The following is a 26,381-nucleotide window of genomic DNA, read 5'->3' as shown; positions in this document are numbered from 1 at the left end:
AAGTATCGAATTGCTCCCCTATGTGGGAGGTTTAGGTTTCAAGCCTCGTTGTAGGCGTAGTTTGTATGGGTATCCCCATTTCTTGTAATAAAAAAAAGTATTCGTGGAGAGAATTTCGGGATAAATTAGGTTGATTCCTACAAGTGACAATTTTTTTTGGTCTAACTCCTAGACTTTCGGAATAAACAAAGATTAATTGGGTAAATTTGAACCGTTAAACAGACAGAGAAAGATCCGGACCATCACGTGGTGATTACACCTAAAAAAAAAAAAAAGTATTACTTGTGCTTAACAGGATCACTGAATGATCAGTGCATGCAACACCATTTTTGTATTAAAAAGCCACACATTTAATTTTTATTAACATATTATTAATCGATTTTGTCGCATTACATATTTCTAATGTGATGTTAATTTTCGTGTATGTAGAGTGTATACCGTATGTATGTAGAGTAATGTATGTATGAACAATGTAAGAGAATAGACAAGAGAAAGTAGCTCAAAGGGATCTTTTATATGTTCTTGTGTTTTCTAGAGGGAAGGGGGAGAGTTCTAACTAGAGAGAGTGTGTAGTAGAAAGGGAGAGAAGCAACCCAAAATGGAGGACTAAGGCCCTATTTATAGGCCCAAGCATTGACTAGTTGACCTTTGACCGGACTCTTGACCAGAACGGATTGACTCGACCTTTCATGTGTAGTTTTTGAATTATTACTTATGAACAATGTTTACTCATTACACACACCATTGGGTAGACTTCAGGTTTTCTCTCGTCCTGGGATAACCCAACCAAGTTAGTTGGACATTAGTTTGGTAACCACAATGTTCTAAGTTTGACTTCATGTGAGACTTGTCTATTGGTCTTTTTAGGGTGTGTTTGGAAACCCGGAAAATGACTTCTGGAAGTCATTTTCCGGGGTTTTGGTGTTTGGTTACATTGGAAAATGACTGGTCAAAGGAAAATGGGGTGGAAGTCAATGGAAAAGGAAGGCAATTTTATGGAAAATGACTTCCCCTTTTTTTTGGGGGAAGTCATTTTCCAACTTTTACACCAACATCATCAACACCATACCACCACCACCACCACTACCAACATACCACCGTCGCCGCCATCTCCACCATACCACCGCCACCACCACCACCATACCACCGTTGTCACACCACCACCATCACACCACCGCCGCCGCCACCACTACCACCATACCACCGCAACCACCGTCGCCACCACTACCGTCGCCGCCACTACCACCATACCACCGCAACCACCGTCGCCACCACTACCGTCGCCGCCACTACCACCATACCACCGCAACCACCGTCGCCGCCATCACCACCATACCACCGCCCCCACCACCACCATACCATCGCACCCACCGCCGCCGCCGCCACCACCATACCACCGCAACCACCGTCGCAGCCACCACTACCGTCATACCACCGCCGCCGCCACCACCACTACCGTCATACCACCGCCGCCGCCACCACCACCATACCACCGCCGCCACCACCACACCACCGCCACCGCCACCACCGCCACCACCACTACCATACCACCGCAACCACCGCCGCCGCCACCACCACCATACCACCGCAACCACCGTCGCCGCCACCACTACCGTCATACCACCGCCGCCGCCACCACCACCATACCACCGCCACCACTACCACACCACCGCCGCCACCGCCACCACCACCATACCACCGCCACCACCACCACACCACCGCCGCCACCGCCACCACCACCACCATACCACCGCAACCACCACCACCACTACCACCACCATACCACTGCAACCACCGTCGCCGCCACCACTACCACCATACCACCGCCGCCGCCGCCACCACCATACCACCGTCGCCGCCACCACCACCACCACCACACCATCGTCATACTACCACCACCATCACACCACCACCAATTATTATTATTATTATTATTATTATTATTATTATTATTATTATTATTATTATTATTATTATTATTATATAACGAATAACACCACTACCACTACACCACCACCACCACCATAATATTTTTGATATATTATTAGTTTTTTTTTTTGTTGAAAAACTTAGCTATTTTTTATTATATTTAAAATTAATATTATATTATTATATATTATTATACATGTTGTAATATTCTAAATAAAATAATTAAAATGTTTAATTATACAATTCTACTCATTTTCCAGAAAATGAACCAAACACACAAAAACAGTTTTCCAGAATGCAACCAAACACCGGAAAGGAAAATGTTTTCCGGAAAATGACTCATTTTCCAGAAAACATTTTCCAGAAGTCATTTTCCTGGTTTCCAAACGGACCCTTAGTTTAAACCGTTTAACTATACACAATTTATATTACTTTACCTCCTTGTGGTCTTTTGTCGGTTAGGATCACAATGCAAACTCCATTTAAAATACACATTCTAATGATGACTACATGCTTTCTCCTTAAACCATATATTTTCCTCATCACTCAAGAAAAGGTATTTATTCCTCTCACATTTCATCACTTAAAATAAAAATTACAAGATATATATTAATTTTCCAGACATAGAATCAAGAAAACTTATAAAAACAAGCAATAAACAATGCTTCGTATCAAATTGTTTATTCATTTGCCGGCCCGCGGCGAATACATTCCACTGCTGTGGGACAAGAAAAGATTTTCAAGATTAGTACGGAGTACAAAGTTTTTGCCTGGAAGCAGGACTTCGATAAAGACCATTGACTGTACCATTTTGTCATTGTATATATCACTATATGTACTCAAATCATTGTTAAGTTTAAGACAATGTCATTGCAACATTATCATTGAATTATGCGAATATTTAATCTTAGATTACGATAACCAGTACTCATCAATATATTTAATAAAACGTGTTGAGTGTTGTTTTATATATCGTAATTGATATTTTTATTATTTGATGTTGTATAAATTTTTTTTATTTAAAAATCTAATAAATAAAAACTAAAAAGTGTGAATGAAATGTTATACCCTTCATACATGTTCGTTTTTCCGTTACATTTTTTTAATATATATTATACTATACGAGTTGTGTACTATATAATATGTTGAATAAACATGTCTACTGTTATAACTTTTGTTATGTTTTATACTATTATTGCTATGCACATACATCCATCATATATTTTCTTATTTTATTCAATAATAATAACAATAATATATACACATTATATATTGTAGTATAAAAACGTTTTACATCATCATCATCATCATTATTATTATTATTATTATTATTATTATTATTATTATTATTATTATTATTATTATTATTATTATTATTATTATTATTATTATTTACAATAATATAAATATATAAAATATAAATAAATCTAAGATTTTAATATAAAACTAATATTGAACACATATTTTTACGCATGCGCATATGAAATACTATACTAGTAATAATAAAAACTAATAAGTATAAATAAATGTTATACCCTTTATTTATGTCTGTTTTTTTTTTTTGTTACTTTTTTATACATTATGCTATAAGAATTGTACTATACAATATTTTAGTAAAAAAAAAAAAAAAAAAAAAGAAGTACCCATACAGTTATAACTTTCATTATTTTTTCAATTATTATTACCATGTACATGCATATTTACACCGTATATTTTCTTATCTTCTTCGATGGTAATAATATATATACATTATGCATTGAGTACTATATAAGTTATTTCCTAAATATAAATATCATATTTATATAAATGATTTATATTAATATTACTACGTATTATACAATAATAATTATAATATACATATGTAGAATATAAATAATTTTAAGATGTTAATATAAATTATTAATTACGGAGTATTAATATTAGACATTTATTTTTGAACATAAATAATATTATAATATAAAGAGTAAATTACACTTTTGGTCCTGTGACTATAGAGGGTGTGTTAATTTGGGTACGTGACTTTTAAAATTAACAATTTAGTCCTTTAACTATCATTTTTTTAGCAGATTTGGTCCTCCCGGCTAAATTGCCAGTGGAATTTGGCCGGAAAGACATTCGACTTTTTAAATCAAATATTGGTCAGGGTAATTCGGTCTTTTTAATTGTTGAACCGAATTACCCCCACCAATATTTGATTTAAAAAGTCGAACGTCTTTCAGGCCAAATTCCACCGGCAATTTGGCCGGGAGGACCAAATCTGTTAAAAAATGATAGTTAAAGGACTAAATTGTCAGTTTTAAAAGTCACGTACCCAAATTAACACACCCTCTATAGTCACAGGACCAAAAGTGTAATTTGCTCTAATATAAATTATGGGAGATGTTGGCCTTACCAATACAGCAAATGGACAGCCACTAAAAGCTGGCCATGCCAGCATTATTCTTATATATGTTGTCGTTTGTCAACCAAACGAACATTCTAGAGATGCTGCGTCCAATTAAAGTGAATGAATACAGTGTCTACTTCTGTGGAGGATAATGATATTCTTGTTGTTGGATACTGTTTCAACTTTCAAGTGCACTCAACAACTATATTGCTTGTCACTTTTTGCCATTTGGAGATGCATCATATATAAGCGCTTGATTTATCTTAGCTTCTTGTAATTATTTATCAACTATTATATTATTTGGCATTGGTCCTTTGTCGGCTAACATACTTATGCATTATGGATCATGGTTCAAAATATTATGTACAAATTTGTGATCGATGAGCTAGGTTCGACTGATAGCTGATATAACATACCGTAATAATGAACGTAATTAAATAAGTTGGCTCTACAACATTTCTAAAAATATGAACTAAATAAGTTGGGTCTACAACATTTATAAAAATAAATTGGCTCATACAAGTCTTGAACCTACAACATTCACATTATTAACACGATACACTAAACAACTAAGCAACTAAGCTAATAAGCCACATATTTTTAAATTACAATATTATAGCTTTGACAATTACTTCAAAAACCACGGAGAGTATTACATACACTGTAGCCTTTTGTGTGCGTGTAGGGGGTGGGGGGTGGTTCATATTTAAATAATGTAATTCAAAATGCCAAAAACTGATGTAATTAATTCACTAAACATATGTTTCAATATGATGTTATTATACACATGTATCATATTTTTCTTGATCCATATACACCAAACTTTGACAAATTTATTTCATGTTTTAGGTTAGAGTTTTTTGCATTTTTGGTCCTACGACTATAGTGGCATTATCAAGATTGATCCGCGACTTTCAAACCTTGCAATTTCAGTCCGCGACTATTGTTTTTGTTGCAAAATTGATCCTTCCGGCCAATTTTCCGTCAAAATGCCACCGGAGAAAAAAATTCCTCATTTCAAGCAGGGATAAAATAGACATTTACATTGATCTTGCAATCTCAGACCGTTGTTGACTTCTTATTCTGACCAAAGTGCTAAAAAATCAAACGAAAAAAAAATTTCAATTGCTAGAGACGGAAAATTGGGTTTGAAAATGGCAATCGATGTAGCCATTATGTTTTCCTTCAAAATAAAGAAGATAAAGATGGACAATGGATGTCGTGTTGAATATGACAATCAATATTTTCCTCTTGTTCGTAGATGGGTTGATGAGATGAGAGCATATTAGGGTTCGTCTCTGGCAATTGAGTTTTTTTTTTCTTTTTCCGCACTTTGGTCAGAATAAGAGGTCAACAACGGTCCGAGATTGCAAGGTCAATGTAAATGTCTATTTTATCCCTGCTTAAAATGAGAAATTTTTTCTCCAGTGAGATTTTGACGGAAAATTGGCCGAAAAGACCATTTTACAACAAAAACAATAGTCGTGGACTGAAATTCAAAGTTTGAAAGTCGCGGATCAATGCTGATAGTGCCACTACAGTCATGGGACCAAAAGTGCAAAAAACTCGGTTGGGTTATTACCAAATTCATGAAATACTAATATTATTGAGTAAATGCTAGATATTGTACAAACTAGTATTTGTCCCGTGCGATGCACGGACAAAAATTTATAGGTAATTTTATAATGTTATAATACTAAGCAGAATTAGTTTTATTAAAAATATAAGCATAATTATACAGTGTTCATGAACTTCATAATAATAAATATTATTAATAAATATTAATTATTAATAAGACCATTACAATTTATTTTGAAATACAAAAACTATTCCGATGTGACATGTTTAGTATTTTAAATTAATACTGAATACCAAAATGCACGGACTAAATATTTGAGAGAGATGAGTATGATATGTTTAAAACTATTAATCTCTTAGTAAAAGAAAACACAATGTCTAATCTCTTATGCACATATAATATAATAAATTATAGTGTATATTTATGTAAGATAAATCAACAACTATTATAGTTATACATACTGAAAAAAGAATAATTACAAATGAATCTATGAACCCATCTAATATGGTTAAATCCACATTATAACTAATTAACTAATTTTACAAATATAAATTACAATTTGCAATGAAAATATGAATTGATGTTGAAGTGGCTATTTTAAAATAAAAAACATTAAAGCATTTATTTGATGGGAGCATATACACATTGTTGCATACACTTAAGCTCTCATTAGTTGTTACAATTATTGTAAAATAACTAATTAACACAACAATAATGACAACCACAAGAACCATAATCATAGATGTACATTTCATACTCTTATGTATTACATATTTCATGTCACTTTCTCTTCCTCTTCGTGCACTTTTCAATTTAAATCTTAACTTTGTTATTTCTTCTTCATTCTTATTAATCATCCACAATAGAGAAATAGTCCAGGTATAATCTTCCTTAACCTAGAACACATAGGAGGATCATACCACTTCATAAAACCATAGCATGATTCACCCTAAAAAAAAGTTGAGAAAAATCATTTCAAAATTAAGGTAATTCATTAACCATAATCTACATCAGAATTTAAACGTACTGAAAAAAAAAATAAATTACTAACCTTACACATTGAACATTTCTACTTTCTACATACCTGAATTTTCATTTGTCAAAGAAGTCCGCAAAGTCATATCTTCACCACATTCACATAGTTGAATCAAAATCCACTTCCCATACAAATAACATGTCCTCATTGTAATTCAACATGTTGTTACTATAAAGTTTAGTAAACTATACACACATGCTTATGCATGTCAATCTGCAAAGGCCAGAGTCATGCATGCATAACCTTTTTTCCTTCATTTATGTATTATGAAGCTCATATATCTAGCTACTGAACTCCATCAATGGCAGAAACGCACATATACTCTCAGTAACTATGATTGTCTTTGGCACATAATAGCTAAGAAAATGTACTGAAACAAATTCATCATAAATCACTTGCAAGCATATATAATGAGCCTTAGTGGAAGGATTTATTGTTAATATGTTTATTGTATGCAGGATCTTATGGGTGAAATAATAGATCATGGGTAAGCAAAAGATTATATAAAAATAGTAAAGAATGGATACTTCTTCATCGTGAAACAGGCACTCTTTACCTTCAATAGATTCACTGCCCTTCTTTCTGCAACTTCATGAAAAGTACACACTAAGCGAAGTTCAATATTACAGGAATTTTCAATGGTGAAATATCGCAAGCAAAGATATATATTGGATCCATTCTGATTCGTATTTGTGTTGTAATGAAGTTTTTATTCTCAGTAGTTGTGTTTGATATGAACTCAAATGGAGAAGGGCTATTAGATGGTACCTTTGTTCTGGTGTTTCCTTTTCCTCCCTATCACAGATCTTGTAAGTTGTTTCATTCCCTCTCAGATGCAGTTTATGTTCAAAATGAATATATATCCTCAATGCTCATTTTATATGCATACGTCCCAGTTGCTTCCTGTTAAAATTCGAATTCCTCTTTTCTTTGGAATACTAAACGTTTAACCTACTATTAATTAAAATTATCATTGGAATTCTAAATGTTATTGATGTTTGTGGAAAAACTATTAAACCAAAATCTAAACTCTAAACGCAGCTGTTTTGAGTTGGGCGGGAACTTTTGGCTAAAAATCATTTATTACTTCTTATGGCTTTTTTATATTAGAGGATAAAACGATCAAATGGATTTCATTTTGGATTGAATCAATAGTCTAATTATGCAGTTCCTTTTAATTATTCGTGAGTTATGATATTGTGCTATATGACATTATAAAAAGTGTGCCAATTATAAATATTTAGCATGATTTAACGATTAAGTATATAATTTATCAATATTCACTGATTCTTATCTTGTTTTATTCCGTACTAAAAAATGATGTTTTTTTTTTGAAAGGAAAAAAAATGATTTTAAATCGACAAAAAAGAGACAGAAAGGAAACTATTAAACTATCAAAATAACCTTTATAAACTTTTAAGTTTTTTTTTTTTAAATACTCATTATTTTTTACAGGAATAAGGTTTAAAATGGCCACTGAACGTAACTTGAAAATGCAATTAGGCCACTGAACGAACAAAAAGTGCAATTAGGCCACTGAACACTCCAAAAACGGACAATTAGGCCACTAAACTCTCCAAACGTATGCAATTTCACCGGATAGCAGGTTACCATCAATTTTAGCAGGTTACATGCTTACGTGGCAGCTGAGTTGGCATTTTTAATAATTTTTAAATAATTTTTAATAATTTTTAATAATTAATTTTAATAATAAATTTTATAAAAAAATTGAAAACAATTAAATAAAAAATAAAATAAAGTCGTTTTTATTTTTTAAAAATTTTTTAAAATAAAAATTTATTATTAAAATTTATTAAAAATAATTTAAAATTTATTAAAAATGCCAACTCAGCTGCCACGTAAGCAGATAACCTGCTAAAATTGAGGGTAACCTGCTATCAGGTGAAATTGCACATTTTTGAAGTGTTCAGTGGTTTAATTGCACTTTTTTTTTTTTTCGTTCAGTGACCTAATTGCATTTTCAGATTACGTTCAGTGGCCAATTTGAACCTTATTCCTTTTTTACAAGATAGTATCTGTTACTTTTTCAAATATTTTTAGTCTAAAAAATTTAAATCCCTACCATCAAAATTCAAACTTATAATTATTCATTTTAAATGATAACTAGAATGTGATCACATTAGAGGGTGGGTAGTTGGCATTAACTTTTAAGTTTTAATTGCAACTAATGAACGTTTCTTAGGCGATTGATGTGCCACCTATTTTCTCCCTTATCCAGAAGAAAATGAAAAGATAGTGATAAAAAGAAAAAGAAAATATTGTTTCCAATCTTGATTCGCGGATAACCAACGGGTGTAACAGTAAGATTCTTTGAGGGGACTATCATGTACAACAATGGTACCTGCATCGATGTGAACTCATCGTGTCTTGTTTGGAAGATTCCTTTTTCCATTATTTTGCTTGTGAAATGGACTATTTTGTAATTTACGTGAATATATATAAGGACAAATATTTGGTATGATAGACAACTCACGTTAATAAATTCAAAATGAATTTATAAAATTTATTTTATTAGTAGTCACATCTTAAATGATACAGGATTCATATGCCAGTTAAGACATATCCCGAAATTACTTATTTTATTATTATTCAAAGCCGGAGCAGTGATGAACTCTTACCTTATAAGTTATTACGGAGTATATTTTTTTATAACACTCATGAAATTATAACTAAATATTTATGCTATTTGAATGTAAAAGTGTAATAACTTTTAGAATGTTATGAAATAATATATATATATATATATATATATATATATATATATATATATATATATATATATATATATATATATATTTAAGCCCACAAGACCCTGCTTCTGGAGTCAATGTAAAAGTAAATTGCGAGTCGTGCAATTAGCATACCGGTTAAACTCTAGGTTACGTTCATGTGAGCACAAGGAATCCAAACCCCACCTTTCATCATCCTGAGCCTTTTTTCTCATCCACAGTGCCACCTTCAATTGTAACATCATGCGACGGAACCACTACGCTAAGTCTTGGGAGTAATTTTTTTTTTATTTATTTATAGTGAGATAACCAATTCACGAACACCCAAAGTATATAAATAACTTTATTGTCATGTTAATGGCGAGATGAATATTAAGAATTTAAGAAGAACAAATAGCATTTTTCATTGTCAAATAGGCCCATAGAATAAACATATCAGCATTTTAGTAGGGCAATACAATTTAATTATACAAAAAAATTATCAAACACTGAAGAGAGAGAGATTGGCTTGCTGGTAGAGACGATAAGGATTATAAGACCAACAAATCTTGCCTTTGAAAATATTGTTCCTGACAGCATATGTTTTGAATCTTCTAGTTAGGTCTCACCTAAAAAAAATTGACTACATTTAGTCGTTCAGATGATTCAGAATTTGGTATATGTGAACAGATACAGTGTATATAATAAGATTTTAATTCATTTTGAAAATTAATGATTTACTTGGTTCAACCATTCTTGACCGGTTTTAGTTGTTCAAATGTTGGCCATGTGAACAAATATGCAACACTGGTTTATGCAATCTATTCCAAAGTCTTCCAGGAAGCTGAAAAATGTTGTTCTTCAAAGGAAAGGCATTCTGTCGTGATGTAATTTTATTGCAAGTTTCCTTAAATCAATCAAAACAACAAAAGAACCGGGAACTGGATTCATCAGCACAAATACAAAGAAATCTAATCCTGCAAAATTTCACAGCACTCATGATCCGTTTATATATGTATGATGTTGAATATATAGCGAGCAATCAATCCCCCATGGATACTTTATCTGCAAAACTCATGGTGGACATCTATACATAATTTTTAAGGTTTCTTCTGCTGTAAGTCCATTACTCGGATCTGTCATCGCCATCTTCTTCCATGCTATCGCTTCCAGTCATGGATGTTCCTCGAGAGCTTGCCGCTAACTGAAGGGTACCCTGAGGAGAACCAGACTGGGAACTACTCTGCTTTGAGGATTCACCATACTGGTCAACCGTAAACAAATTACCTAATACAACAATGGATTTATTTGCAGGGGAGGATTGTGTGGTTGGGATTCGTCGTGTATGGAGCCGATATTTCTGATAACCAAATAATCTTTTTGTCAACATTCATATCAAACTCAAGCAAAGAAGACAAGGGGAGACATAGCTGCAAGTTCAAACTTACTTGCAAATGACTCTTCACTTCATCATTGGTCAGACCTTCTACTTGCATAAGCTCTCTAATCTGCTTAGGAGTAGCAACTGCAAAGAACCAAAAGGGGTGCATCTCAGGTTTAACAACCATGGATATAGTTCTAGCAGATTCAGCAGCTATCAATTGCCTAATAGAGCATCCTAACTCAGATCAACTTCATTTCACTTATCTAAAACATAATCGTTCGAATATTGTTTGTTTAACTACATCATCAAGCAAAGAAATTGCCTCACAAAAATTCCTCAACCCTTCAAAACTAGATTCTCTCTTCAGAATTGTAACAAAAAGGAAACTATTCCTCAAGAAGTGAAAAAGACAGTAGGCCAAATTTCAGCACCAAATTAGCCTATGCTCAAATTCAATATACATGTGAACAAGATTGAATTTCTAACCTTGTGGACCACCAAGCTGTTGCAGGGCATTGATAAATCGTTTATGCAACTCCGGAGACCAGCACCTTCTTTGCTTCCTAGATGTCTGCTGCTGAGGCTGTGCCCTGGCTTTTATATTTGTTACAGTACTTGAAGCACTGGAAGGCACCACTCTGCTTGGTTTTGAACTGAAATCGCCAATTACCATATCTTCCCTTCGATTCGTAATTCCAGGAGTACTAAGAGAAAGCCCGGGTTCTCCTGCTAATTCTTCCTGGTGATCCTTTCTCACTACTTTCACTGGAAAACCAGAACACCCCTTGAAAGGCACAAACGCCTTGTTTATATTTCTCCTTTTGAAGGACACAGGAAAATCATTAGCCACCGAGCTATTTCCCTCTCCCTCCGCACTCTATATTAACCAAACAAATAACAATTCATCAGAATACATAAACAAATAAAGCAAAAATTGAATACCAGCTTCAAAAGATTGGCTAGTTTTTTTACCATTCTGAGATCATATTCTAAGCTGTGTTTGTTATTGCTAAGGTCAGAACGGCTGCAAACATTATCACCATTCCCAAGTCCACCATTCCAGAGCTGCAAAGAACTCACCCAATTTATCTTTTCTTTACTGTCCTCTTTATTAGTGTCAACCTTGTAATGACGGTCAAGGTCATCATCACCAGAGCTCTTCTTCAGTGGAAGAAATTCTTCGAATACTGGTTCAACCAATGACTTTCTACACTTCTTCGATTCCTCTTTCAAAACTATAATCACTGCAATCACAGCACAAAAACAACGAAATCCATTAATCGATGTCATTAAACTCCAAAATCAATCTCCAGATTATTTTTAAAACCCCAATCACCAATAAAATTAGTGTAACTTCTTTTCAAAACCAAAAAAATAACAATCAATTTCATTAATCATGAAACTCGATTCCCTTCAGCCTAACAGTTCGTTCACAGGGCACATATACATACATTTATCAATACATACATATACATACCATCATTGAGAAGGACCATGCAAAGCGGTAGCTCGCGTTTGAAGGCATCGATCTTCCGCATCTCGTCTTCAAGCCTCCTCACACGATCATCAATTCTCTCCACTTTCTCTGAAACGTTTCCGATCATTGAGATTTCACGGAGAAACTCAGTGATCGTTCGTAGAACGACAGGGGGCCTGGACTCTAAAGGTGAAATAAAATCCATTTCCAGATTGTTCAGTCTGTCAGGTAAGATCTTATGTGTATAAATTTAAGCCAAAATCACATATAGAACAGAAAAGATGGAAGATTAGTTAAGATGAGATTGTTAATATATATATAGAATTATACTCCGCGGAAAGATAAAGGGAGGACGATGAAGAAGAAGGCGAAGATTCTGTAAAACAAGGCCGGGTTTTGACTGAGAAGAAAGGGGAAGGGAGAGCGATCAGCGATGTATATGGAAAAGTGACTTTCGCCGCATATTTCATCCATTTACACCTATGAGTCTAGATTCCGATCCAACCCGCCATTTAATTGGATGGTCTATATTGCCCCTGTCTATTTCAAGAGATTCCCGTTTTTATTCTTTCTGATTTCTGTGTTAGAGAATATCAAAGATGATGTTGAATTGTTGAAATACGATTCTCCTAAATAAAAATGTTTCTTTTGGGGGACTAAATTTACTTTTTCAACGTGATATTATTATATTTCATAAACTAATTTATTTTATCATCGCTCGTGAGGTAATATAAATTTTATATAGGTCCTGTTTGGTAAAATAGTTGGCTTATAAGTCAATTTTGACTTATTTGACTACGGTTAGTTGTTTGACATGGTTTAAAAGTCAATATAAGTGTTTGGTTAATTAACTTTTTGTATTCAAAAAGCTACTCAAAATAACTTTTTTAATTAGTTTTTTGAGAAAAGAAATTATACCAAACAACTATCAGCTATCAGCTAACAACTAATTTACCAAACACCTTTCTACAATCAACTAATGTTATCAACTAATTATACTTTCTAATTAACCCAATCAGCTAACAGCTACCAACCATTTACCAAACATGGTCATAATAATTATTAGTCACCAAAAAATATTAATTAATAATTTTAAAGAGAGAATATATCACGACTGATTTAAAGCAGTGAGATTCTATACACAGTGATACGATGCTACATCGGCCCCACAAAAGATTGTGTAGTGGTGCTTAAGCTGAGACCAAATTCTTACTCATGAGTTAGCTTTTGTATTGAAGTTAAAATTTTGACTTGTTTAACGTATCACCAAGCTTCAATTTTAATATGTATGAAAAAAATAATCTCACCATCACTTTGTCCCTTAATTGGGTCGGAATCGGTGCGGATGTGGATTAATCGGTACGAGCTTAAAGGTGCCTCCTACAGTTAGGCTTGCTCAGGACACCTTATGATCTGACCCAAAAAAAAAAAAAAAAAAAGTAATTTTTAATCATGTATTGTGCAATACAATAAAAATAACAACTAAAATAAGCAAGTAAAATTAAATTATGGTATTCATGTATTGCAAAGTTCAATTAAGTATCACGAAAAAGAGTCATTATAAAAAATTTATGACAAAAAAATTGCAAATATACAAAATAGGTAATTTGTAAATGTGCTTAAATATTAATTGTCAAATGGTTTCATAATTAAAAGTAATACATTAATAAATACTATAAGTTTAATTTAAAATACAAAGTACAGTATCTAAAATATTCTTAATTATGAAGATTCTAAATATTTTTAGATTTTTATTAATATCTTCATTAAAGAATATATGATCGAATTATAGAGAACATGCATTTTTTTTTTAAACCCTTATAAAAAAAAATAACTATTATATTTGAATAACCTTTCTTTTTTGAAAACGAATAACCTTTCTAATTATATTAAAATGTGAAAATTATTTTAGAACCTTTTGAAAAAATATGCCAAAAACATGAAAATATAATGCTTAGATAAATGTTCTTCTAAAGGTTGAATCATCTCCAACCTCAATGGCTCCCAGCATTTGGGAGGTAGCTCAGCAGACATGGCCAATTACTGGTGAGTACAAGGAATCTGTCCCCAGACATGGCCAATTACTGGTGAGTACAAGGGATATGTCCTCAGAAATGGCCAATTACTGGGGAGTACAAGGGATCTGTCCACTTTAGGCATAATCATCACATCGTGGTTGTCGATGTTTGAACGTTGGTCTCTTTTCTAAATACTGCCTACTGAATCAGGGAGTTAAAGTATGTACAAGCTGCTTAAACAAATGTTGTCACTACCAAATGATGTGCACTTCATAGGTCAAAGCAATGAATAATAACATGCATTCTTGTTAACTAAAAAAAAAAAAAAAAAAAAAAAAAAAAAAAAAACTCCTCTTTAATCACAATTTGAACCCGTTTCGAAACAAATTTATTAAGTATTTTATATATATATAAAGAAACATATTAGAAACATGAAAATGTTATAGGATAGTCGATGCAATAAGCTTGATCGAGAGGATGAATTTTCATGTATAAGTTAAGAATCATATTTTAACCACTCAATTAATTTTTTGAGACAATCTCCCCAAATCAATTTTGTACATTATAGTAGTTTGAATTAGTAATAAAAAAAAATATTTAATATTTTTAATCAAAATTTGTCTACGATTTTTCAATAACCAAATTTCCAGCCTAATTCCAACCAAACCCTTTATATTTTAATATAAATTTTTTAAAATAATAAGTCTACATAAGATTCCTTTTAGTCTTCGTCTTCCCACCAATCTTGGTCAGAACTCGAAAAGGGAAAACACGCGTCAACCGGATACGATAGTCTATCCGTAACAAGTCGATCGGTCGATTCCAAATTGCACAACATAAAATATTACGCCATTCCCTAATCCCCACAAAATTCACAATAATAATTCGCAATAAAGCTAGGAGGAGGATACAACAAAAAAGTATACATTTTGCTTCTCAATTATTCTTTCAAAATATTCTCTTCAAGATTCAAGAAACGGTATCCTAGGGTTCATTGGCCTTGGTCGAATTTGAATATGACCACACATAATTAGTGTATATTTTCAAAATAATTATAATAAGGTTACTTGTTTAAATTGTTTTGCCTTTTTAAAAGTATATATGTTAGTGTTATTGTTAAAAGATGTCAAATTTTTTGTCATTAAAAATAATTAATAATTGACTAATTAAATAGTTGTTACATATTTTCTTATCACTTTTGCAATTTAAAAGATCTTTCATCACTATTTACAATCACTTTTGGAAAATGGTCAATAACATCAACGTACTACTAATAATTAGTAATAAAGGTCATAAGAAAACTTGATCGATTAGGTAGTCGAGCATGTTCATGAAGTTTCGACTACCTCAAATAATGATCAGAAAAAAAGGGTAAATTTTCATTAATCTCCATTTTTTAGTCAAAAATAGTGATAAATAATTGTTGAATTTTCAAGGATGTGTATAACAATTAACATTATCAACTTCTCATGTGTTGATATGAGCCTTTCCATTCTTTCAAAAAAAAAAAAAAAAAAAAAAAACCTTATTGTGTGTGTGCATGTGTGTATATAGCTGTTGAATTTTGTCATGTATGGCACGAAATATAATTTGTTTCCCAACGACATTTTTTTTTTTTTTGAAATACTCATGATCCATTTAAATGGGTAATTGAATATGTCATCATACTATATGGTAGTTGGCGTTCCAACAACTTTATTTAATATTGAGTTAGGAATCTAAAAATGAACTGTCCATTTTAGAATTTGGAGGGTGGTGTAATTTTTTTTTATAATTTTTTTTTACTGCCATAATTTTTCTTGACTGTTCGAGATCCATAGTTTTTCTTGACTTTTTGAGATCGTAGAAAACTAACTTGACCATCAAAAAAAGACTTCCGGATAGATTTCATTGGGTAACCTAGAAAAACTTCTGTCATAATTAACTCTTGCTTGGAAAGTAATGGATTCTCTGCCCCCATCTACAAGCAAGGGTTGTTTTGGTTGACTTGACTATGTAAAAAGATAGGAAAGCAATGGAGACAAGAAAAATAAGAATTTCCTAGAAGTTACCTGAGTGTTAATATTCTCTAACAATGCACGTTGCTTAGAGGTAATAAATTAAGAATTTTTCAAAGGAGGTGTTTGAATGAATAGAACATGATTCTCATATTTTAATGTTACGAGTTTGATTATTGTCAAACACTCTTTTAATTAAATCTGTAGATATTACACGATTTCTCACCTAACCACAATTACACAAGAGCGAGTTTACTTGGTGCAGACGCTCAATTAATAGTTGCAAGTTTCCCATGTCCTCCAAAAAAAAAAAAGTAGATTTTTTTTTCATACTTCCATTTAATATTTTTATAACTCTAAACTTAATTTTGAGTCGAATATTCGACCTTATTATAGTATAATTGCTTCAAACTATTGGATTGATAAATTTAAGTTTCTAACTCTTAATTTGTAAGACAAGATTTATTTTATAATAATTGATTATGAATATATAAAATAATTTTGCAATAAATACTATTAAACACTCATACAAAAGTCACTCTCTATTAATTATTGAGTTAATACCCAAAATCGTCCTCGACTATAGTGGTTTTTCTCAATTTCGTCCTAAACGACTTTGGTGACCTAATATCGTCCCAGACTTTTGTGTTTCGCTCAATTTAGTCCCAGACTTTTGTGTTTTTGCTCAATTTAGTCCCTCATTTGTTATTTTGTCCATTTGGTGTTAAATAAATAGACAATTCAGTAATTTTAATATTGGCATCTCTTTACTCATAGACATGTGAACTGCGAAATCTTTTTTTTTTTTTTTTTACGAATTACTCCCATAATTACTCTTAAAACTACGAATATAAAATTTGATTTGCAGGTCCGGGAGTAATTCTGGGTGTAATTCGTACAAGAAAGAGGAATTTCGCACTTCACAAATTGAAAGTAAAGAGAGATCAATATTGACATTACTGAATTGTCCCTTAATTTAACACCAATTTGACGAAATAACAAATGGAGGACTAAATTGAGCGAAACACAAAAGTCTGGGACGATATTAGGTCACCAAAGTCGTTTAGGACGAAATTGAGAAAAACCACTATAGTCGAGGACGATTTTGGTTATTAACTCATTAATTATTTCATGTGTGTCATAAAAGGCAATACATGTTTAGTTAATTATGTAACTTAATAAAAATTATAAAATATTTGAATTGCTTTATATTTTTAGCTGTTGGCTTGTGGTCTAGTGACTCTTTTAAATTGGAAGTCATGGGTTCAATCCCTAGTAGGGACGATATTGACTCTTTGTGCTTTAATAGATTGAGAAAATAATTATTGATAAATACGGAGTCACTAGTAATTAAAAAAAAATAAATAAATAAATAGGGCGGGGTAGACTTTTTAGGTCTTTGGTTTTCTTTTTAGTTAGATTCGTGGAAGGAATCATATTGTTGTCTTGTGGTCGAGGCGGAGAAGCTGTAAGCCTGTAACATTTGTACCCAAACAAGATTCTTTTATTTGGATCCGAAGAAGAAGCAAAGACATTTTAGTAAAAAGGATACGATATGATTCCCCCTATTGAATTGAGTGGTGCTAAAGAAGAGCATACAAGCCCAATCTCTTTCATTCCGAAGCATCTTTCACGTGATGACAACCTCGTTTGTCCTTCCCTTTTAATGTTTTCCCCCTTTCCTCAATTCCAATTTGTCCGTTACTCTTCTCATTTTACTTTTCCTTATAAAATATTTATGGGAAAATGACACTTTTTCCCTTTTTGTTATATACTTATAGCACTTTTTTCCCCTAAATTATTTAAGTAGCAGTTTTTTCCCCTGATATATTAAATGGACATATTTATCCTTAAAATAAATATTTTATTTATTTTTCTTCTCCAACAAATTATAACCACGATTTGAAAAAATAAAATACATTAAGTGTTAAATTTATAATATTTTAAAAATAAAAAAATAAAATTTTAAAAGAAAGTTTGAACTAACCGTTCAAATTGGATCCAAAATCGTGAACCGACGGTTCAAAATAAAACTCAAATCGCGATTATATATACTTATATGTGAGAGTCAATATAAATGCGGGAAAAAACATACACTATTTGCAAATATTATAATTCTAATTTAAGCTATTGCTAGTAGTTGTTCCGATTTGAACCTCCGGTTCACGGTTCAGGATCCATTTTTTTCCAGTTCACGATTTTAATAAACGGAAACCCAAATATTGGGTTATGTTATGAATCATAATCGAAATTTTTTAATTTGATTGCTATAGTGTTTGATTCAGTTCGAACCGAACCGTGGTCATTCCTACATATAAGCAATAATTTGGTGAAGAAGAGAAATAAATAAAATATTTGTTTTAAGGGTAGAAATGTCCATTTAATATTATCAGGGGGAAAAACCGTCACTTCTATAATAATTGAGGGGGCAAATGTGAATGCATAAATAACTCAGGGAGAAAAAATGCTATAAGCATATAACACAGGGGGAAAAAGTGCAATTTTCCCAATATTTATTTTACATTTTTACCCACAAGTTATTGAAATATATTTATTTAAAAAAAAAAAAACGCCTAACCGAGAAAATAAAATATACAATTATATCTGGAAATTGTTGATAATCCTGATTGTCTTGATTAACTTGACTATCCATACTTTCTGAACATCTTGAGAGTCCAACATTTAACGTCCTAATTTGAAATTAAAGATCGGTGTCATTTGACCATTATTAAATACATAATTGAGAAAATAAAATTCTCTAACAACTTCCGATTGTCTTGGTAACTATCCAAAATTTATGAACATCTTTAATATTTGCAAGTAGTTAATATTAATAGTCTACACATGCTTAACTCACTGGTTCAATAGACAGTATTTGGAAGAAGATACTAAGGTTCAATCTTCGACAGCGACAGTGTAAGGATTATGTCCAAAGTAGGCAAATTCTTTGTGCGCATCGACATTTGACATTGTCTGTTGAGCCAGACGTGTATCGGTGTTGATATATATATATATATATATATTTTATATAATATCAATGAGTAAGGAAAGAAAATCTTTTTGCAATAAATTCTAAATTAAAACAAACGTACGTAGTCGTCTCTCATGCCTTGTGAGAGAGGGAATCTTTTGTAGTTTTGTTTGATTTATTTATATCCTGACCCTTCACATCATTATTTCCTTTGCACCTCAGAACACTCAGCTCCAATTATGTACTGCTTGGCGCTAATTGGAAAGTATGGAATCTCTAAACATTGAATCATATTATATATTATATTCTAAAAGATTGGTACAATGAATTGTTGACTACTTGTTCTCAATCAGCGTAACATCACCAGGATGCATGTACATTATTTTTGTCATTTATAAGGGTATTAATAATATCTTGTTTCCTAACAAAATTAGAGAAATTTTATGGTATCTTGTTTCCTAATAAAATTAGAGAAATTTTATGGATTACAACACAAAACACCCGTAATTCAAAAAAAAAAAATTTAAAAAAAAAAACTCGGGAAACTTTACATTTTTAGATTATAATGTTATATAGTAGGGTATCGTGAAATTTAGATTATTTATTCGCGTAGATTTTTTAATCGAGATTTGATTTTGACAGTGAAAAATATGTAGTGCGAGGCATTTGCAGAATGAAATGAAAGTGATGATAAGGTACGACAAATTTAGATACTAATCAGAGATGGAGTAGTTGAGTGACATTATTGTTATGTTGGTGTGTTTTCCAGTCCTCAAAGACAATATCTTCCACTCCTTGGCCCCTCATGATGATATGTATGTGCCCTTTGATGATATAGGAGGTGTTTGGTAAATATTTGTTAGCTGATAGCGGTTAGCTGATTGGGTTAGCGTTTTTGACTAGTTGATAACATTAGTTTATTGTAGAAAGATGTTTGGTAAATTAGCTAAGAAATAACTTCACTCCCGTGGATGTAGCTTCACTACAGTGGATGTAAGCACATTGTTAAACTACGTAAATCTTGTCATTCTTTACTTTTCTGTTATTGTTATGTTTCTTGTTCTTAATCTCAACATAATAATAATTCTTATAATTATAATTATAATTATAATTATAATTATAATTATTATTATTAAAAGCTAAGAAAATAGTTTGGAATGAGTAAGGGTAGTTAAGAATAATAAAAAATTAACGGAATATTTTGTTACTAAAGTTTGTATATAAATGAAAAAGTGAAAAGAGAAAAATAATAATTCTCATGTACAAATAATAAATCAAAATATTTTAGTTATCAATATACATTATTACATCAATATAATTTTATTTTTGTTATATTTATATTTAGTAAACAGTGGAAGATAAAGATTATAAAACATATAACATAGGCATTTTGTCACCAATCTTTGATATGGGACAGAGGTGATAATGAATTTATCAACCCATAGATAATAACTACTGACCTATCTCTCTATTGCCGATAAGGTTGGCCCATTGAAACGTGGCACTGTGGGTTAAAACTCTCTTTGGATAACATTGACATTTAAACAGTTAAAAGCTCTCCATTAAACATATCCACATAAAAGTAAATTTGTATATTAAAAAGAGTTAATTCTTGTCAATATTATTTCGATCAAATATGTTGTACATAGTCTTTTTTTATTATAATTTATTTTACTTATGTAATTTGTGAATTATTACATATGACTGTATGAGTACAAATTATCTAATGTACATATGATATTTTTAGTGTATTTTACTTTTCGTGTATAATTCACAGATTATTACACATGAGCATGATTGGCCAATTGCACACCTGATTTTTCTAGTATAATTTATCTCTTGTATATAATTTATGAATTTATTACAATAAACATGATTTATTCGGTGAACACATTGAGATAGTAGCCATGGATTTTCGGGTCATAAAAATTGTATATTAAGGTCTTAAAACATTGATGCTTGCGGATTATGTGTGTATTTTTATGTCCAAATCTCCAAATTCGTATAGGTTATGCTTATTTTTGTTTTATTTATTTATTTATTTATTTATTCAGTTACAAATTTTACGATTAAAATAATTTATCCATTAAAATATAGTATGTATAAATTAAAAAAAAAAAAAAAAGAAGTTAGTATCCATTAAAATTTATACTTTTGTATTTATATATTAAATATAATATATAATGCAATATAATTATTTTTATTATTTTTTTAGCATACTTTAACCCATTCATTCATAGTATATATTGCCAATCTTAAATTGGGATGTGATTCCAACTTGTAAAACAGCTATGCTCATTGCTCCATCTTCAGTATTCCAGATGAGAATAGCGCAGGGGGTCCCACCGTTCTCAAGATTCTTTTTCTTTTCGGTTTTGTCTACTTATAAAAGCATGTGGACAATTTTTGCGTTTGTTGTCCTGCTTCTTTCAACTTCATCTTTTACCGAGGGTATAACACTTGGGATAATAATGGGTACTTAAAATTTGAATATATTTTTTGATACATCAGGTCAAACTAATCTTTAAGTCCTAGAATTTATGTCCAAGAGTCGATGAAAGAGATAAATTGAGAGTCGCTTCATCAGTCTCTACTCCTAAGTTCTCACCCTTAGTCCCCACTCCCTAGGTTTCTGTAGAACTTTAAAGTAATCGATCGAATAGAGAGTGTGTGTGTGTGTGGCTCGAGACATGTACACATAATACATATACCACTTGAGTCGGTTTAGATAACACTCTTTTGGCACCCGGTATTCGAAGTCAGTTTTTACATATGGCATCTGAGTCGTTACGGTAAAATTAATCTAGATTCAACTCGAGTCTCTATGTTATAGAGTCGAGAACAATATCTTATGGTCCCTTCTTTTATCATATTGCAGTTGAATAAATCCCTACTTCCATCTGCAAAGACTACTTCAGCATCATGGGTGTCTTTGTGGTGGTGAGTATTTCCTTTTACACGTGCCCGCTAAAACCAACCCACCAACCAAAATACAAGAAACCACAATAAACTTGAAAGGACATGACACAGACAACATTTTCTTGGTTCTTTTTAATAATAATGGAGGCATGTTGAATTGGGCTGCTTACAATGCGCCAATTCTTTTGATTGGGCCAAGTTCATGACCTTAAACTTCTAAGATTCAAAAGATACATAGACTAACTAAAACACAATGACCCTATTTGGTAACATAGTTTGTTTATCAGCCAATATGAGTGTTTGATTAATTAGCTTTTCGTAATAACTTATTGCTTCAAAATGCATGTAATTAGCTATCAGCTAACAGAAAATTTACCAAATATCTTTCTACAATCAGCTAATGTTATCAACTAGTTAAACTCACTAACCAATCATCTAATAGCTATTTACCAAACACCTCCAATGTAAACAAGAAGAAGTCAGTGCAACTTACTGCTCTTCCAGGCCAGCATCAAAGCATAAGAATACTGGACATTCTCAGTGCAAATCCGCAATCCAAACAAGCTTCAAATCAATTATAACTCCCTCCCAGAGTTCAAGCAGACCAATATTTTTCACCCACAGCTATCGAGCTTCCTTACCTGTTTTTTAGCAGTAGTTGCACGTTCGGAGTTCTCAACAGGCTGAATGACTAAGAAAAAAGGAATTTTTTATGAAAAGAAAACATCAGACAAACATTTCAGAAGCAATACAATGACAGTTTTTCTGGTTCTGGCAGTTTCCCGTTGAAACTGGTCTCCATCTTTCCGGATTACAAAATGAGGATTAAATTATTCCACGTTTTGCAAAACAAACAGTTAAAAGGAACCAGTAATTCCCATTCAAAAGAGAACAATGTAATAGACTAATAGAGCCATAGAGGAGTTCCATCCTACCATATAGTGACTGGAGCACCTACCAAAAGTAGAGAAGGAAACAGACAAAAATGAAGATTTTGGTGGTAGGTGAAAATTCCAAACCATTTTGAAGGATTTGGGCGTGTTAAATAAAATGTTTAGAATCTTCAGTAGCCTAATATTCTGTTTTTGATTCCGTAGCTTGCTACATATTTATAGAGGTCAAGAAATTCTATAAGGAGATTCTAGGCAAGGGGAATGAAAAGCAAGACAACAAACACTTTCACGTTGCTAAAAATGTAAGATAACATCACCCTGCTGTTTTTATAAAATGAGCAGTCAAGAGCTTAGTCATCGTGAAGCCTTCAAAAGAATCAACCTCGAGGAGTTCTCTTAACTTGTCATCACAAATGACCCTCCTCTTATTAGATGGGTCCTGCAGTTCATTTTCCTTAATGTATTTCCACATTCTCTTCACCACATCTCCCCGTGATAGTGCATTTTCACCAGTACCAAAGAATTTTACCAGAGAGTCTGAGAGTTGAATTGGAGCAAGGAAACCGGTGCCACCACCTTTCAGTCCTCTCTGTCGTTTCTCTTCCTGCTTTGGCTCAAAATCTGAATCTGAATCTGAATCTGTATAAACTTGGAACACAGTTTAACCAACGTGTAAGTTGTTGCGTGGTTAAAGGGATGTTCAAAGATAGAAAATTTGGGTTAAAATTGAAAGCTGATCTGAAACTTGTGGCCTTCAGTTCTCACCTTCGTCTCTGCCCTTTTTCCGTTGCCTTTCCTTTGGTGTGGATTTGACCAGAGTGACTGCATGTTTTGGGCAAAATATCATCCCACTTATCATTAAAGCTTCAAATCTAAAGAAAATATAACACATAAATTCATTGCAGCAAAGCAGTTTCTCCAATATCCATTTACAATTCCTCAGCTACTCATAGCCTTAATCCTCAGGGTCTTAACACATGTCTAACTTCTTATGTGTTTAAGGAAAAAAAAAAAAAAAAACTGTACCATCTTCTTTTTCAATAGGCCATATATGCTTTGAAAGTGTCTGATTCATCCGAAACATGTCAATGGTCTTGACACGAAAAATCCCCAACAAAGTTTCATCACATATAATTCTTTTCTTGTTCTTTGGATCTTGCAAATTATTCTCCCGGATATAGGCCCAGATTCTTTTGACAACCTACAAATTCACCAAAATAGCTAGTATTAGATTCACCCAGAAGTACTAGTATACTTGCTGCCACAAGGTGAAACTTGCAAGAAATCCAATCATAGGCAAGCAAGTACTCCGTACTAAAGTTTACAAGCAAAAACAAAAGTACATATAGAAATTGCCACATTATGGAACTCATAAGCAAGTGAACCATAATTCTACATCTGATTGGGTTAGATAATCTCTACGTAAATATCCACATAAAGGGAAAGTTTTGAACTCAGTTAGTTCCAAACTAAACATTTTTGTAAGGAACATAAAAAGCCATGTCCACAACCTATACAATACCTCTGTTCGCGCAAGTTCTGGCTCCTGGACTAATACTTGAAGTTGTGGAGAAAGGGCACATGGTTTGTTAAAGCCTTTGCCTCTTTTCTTATCATCTTTCTCCTTCGTGTTAGACCTATTTGCATATGCATAAAATCTCAATCATTATTGAGCTGATACATAACATAGTGCAAGCAAAGATTCAACTTCAATAATGTCTGGCTAATACTCCTATTAATCTGTTATGCGTGGATGAGCAAAAATGTTCACACCTCCATAGATAATTGGATATCATCATATACCAAAGCATACCATCTATATACAAACCAATGACACAAACAAATTGTGGAATGGTTCAAAGTTTCAAGCTTTAACTCACCAACAGAAAATTGAAACATTTAGAGCATCACAAAAACACAGAAAAAAAGTTATGGCTTTCTGGTGGTGATTATGATTTCAGGTCTTATGAAAAAGTAAGCAATTTCTAGTGGCACTGTAAATATTATTGCATTACAGGGGAGAATGAGTAATGGAGGATAAAAAGAAGAAGAAAAAAAGTGTACTTTGCTTTCTGGGTGCTCTTTTCGTCAGTATCTTCTTCCTCTTTCTCATCTTGGTCATCAATTTCTTCTTCTTTAACGGTGCCCTCTTTTTGGGAATCGAGATTCTCGTTCTTTTCTTGCTTCACGTTCTCCGAGTCATCGGCTCCCCGCTGTACTTTGTTGTTTTGAGGTGTTACAACATGGGTCTGGAGGAAAAGGTCGATTTGGTCCCTGATGAAGGCCTTCCGGTCTAGCAAACAAACACCCAGTTGCTCCTCGAGCCGCCGCCGGACGCTGGCGGCGGTGGCGGTCTCGAGGTTAGCGTCCCGGAGAATATCCCAGAGCCGGCCCACCAACTCGGAGTCCGACACCATTTTTCAGACTTGGGCTGGTTAGACCGGTAGAGTGGAGGACTGCATGCAGATTGGCTATACCAGAAGTCAATCGGAGTCGAATGGTTTCTTCCTCAAGTACAGAAAGAAAATTTGTATGTTTTGTACTTTTGTTTTTGTTTTTGTTTTTGTTTTTCAAATTTTAATATTAGGATTAGACTAGAACCTAAAATCTTTTGAAAGCAAATATGCTAATTTTATTTAGGATGTGGCTGGGAACTGAAAATCTTTCTTAATTATGACTGTTGATTTTGTGACTCGGGATAGTTAGTCCGTAAGCCATTGAATGAGAAATATAAAATGAAAAACACCGAGACAATAATTTTTACGTGAAAATCAGTTTTTTTTACTATTTTGTCGGAGATTTTGTACATATAACACTGCATGCTTTCTTGCTTTATAGTCTAGAGAGACCATGTTTTCTTGCTTTCTAGTCTAGAGAGACGTGGTTTCCGCCCTTTTCTTCCTCTCGTTTTGAAGGTTATGGAAGAAAGAATAATTAGGGAGCCTCCCAAGTACTGACTGCCAAGTCCGAGACCTGACTGCCTGTTAGGTGGTGCCAACCGGATACATATATTGGGTATCCATCAATGGCTATGCCATAAACTATGTTTCCTATTTTGCAACC

General features: G+C 32.7%; 2 protein-coding genes across 6 annotated transcripts; both read right to left on the bottom strand.

Annotated features, from left to right (window-relative positions):
- Positions 1-10,519: 10,519 nt before the first annotated feature.
- Positions 10,520-13,122, bottom strand: LOC109161396 (myb family transcription factor EFM-like). 2 transcript variants are annotated; one of them, XM_019309765.1, is made up of 5 exons: positions 12,521-13,122; positions 12,016-12,287; positions 11,530-11,920; positions 11,108-11,184; positions 10,520-11,019 (listed from the first exon to the last, which is right to left on the bottom strand). In XM_019309765.1, the coding sequence occupies exons 1-5, from the start codon at positions 12,723-12,725 to the stop codon at positions 10,786-10,788; spliced, it is 1,179 nt and encodes a 392-aa protein (XP_019165310.1). In that variant the 5' UTR covers positions 12,726-13,122; the 3' UTR covers positions 10,520-10,785. The 2 variants fall into 2 exon arrangements, with proteins under 2 accessions (XP_019165310.1, XP_019165311.1); XM_019309766.1 differs by having other exon boundaries at positions 12,124-12,287.
- A 10,036-nt stretch (positions 13,123-23,158) lies between these two features.
- Positions 23,159-25,843, bottom strand: LOC109161397 (upstream activation factor subunit spp27-like). 4 transcript variants are annotated; one of them, XM_019309767.1, is made up of 5 exons: positions 25,383-25,843; positions 24,841-24,955; positions 24,345-24,519; positions 24,084-24,140; positions 23,159-23,966 (listed from the first exon to the last, which is right to left on the bottom strand). In XM_019309767.1, the coding sequence occupies exons 1-5, from the start codon at positions 25,733-25,735 to the stop codon at positions 23,632-23,634; spliced, it is 1,035 nt and encodes a 344-aa protein (XP_019165312.1). In that variant the 5' UTR covers positions 25,736-25,843; the 3' UTR covers positions 23,159-23,631. The 4 variants fall into 4 exon arrangements, with proteins under 4 accessions (XP_019165312.1, XP_019165313.1, XP_019165315.1 ...); XM_019309768.1 differs by having other exon boundaries at positions 23,159-23,957; XM_019309770.1 differs by having other exon boundaries at positions 23,159-23,951.
- Between the last annotated feature and the right edge of the window lie 538 nt (positions 25,844-26,381).

Source organism: Ipomoea nil, unplaced genomic scaffold (genome assembly GCF_001879475.1).
Source record: "Ipomoea nil cultivar Tokyo-kokei standard unplaced genomic scaffold, Asagao_1.1 scaffold2922, whole genome shotgun sequence".
NCBI classification, from domain to species: Eukaryota; Viridiplantae; Streptophyta; class Magnoliopsida; order Solanales; family Convolvulaceae; genus Ipomoea; species Ipomoea nil.
The sequence above is the reverse complement of the archived record's forward strand: the minus strand, read 5'-3'. Positions and strand labels throughout refer to the sequence as shown.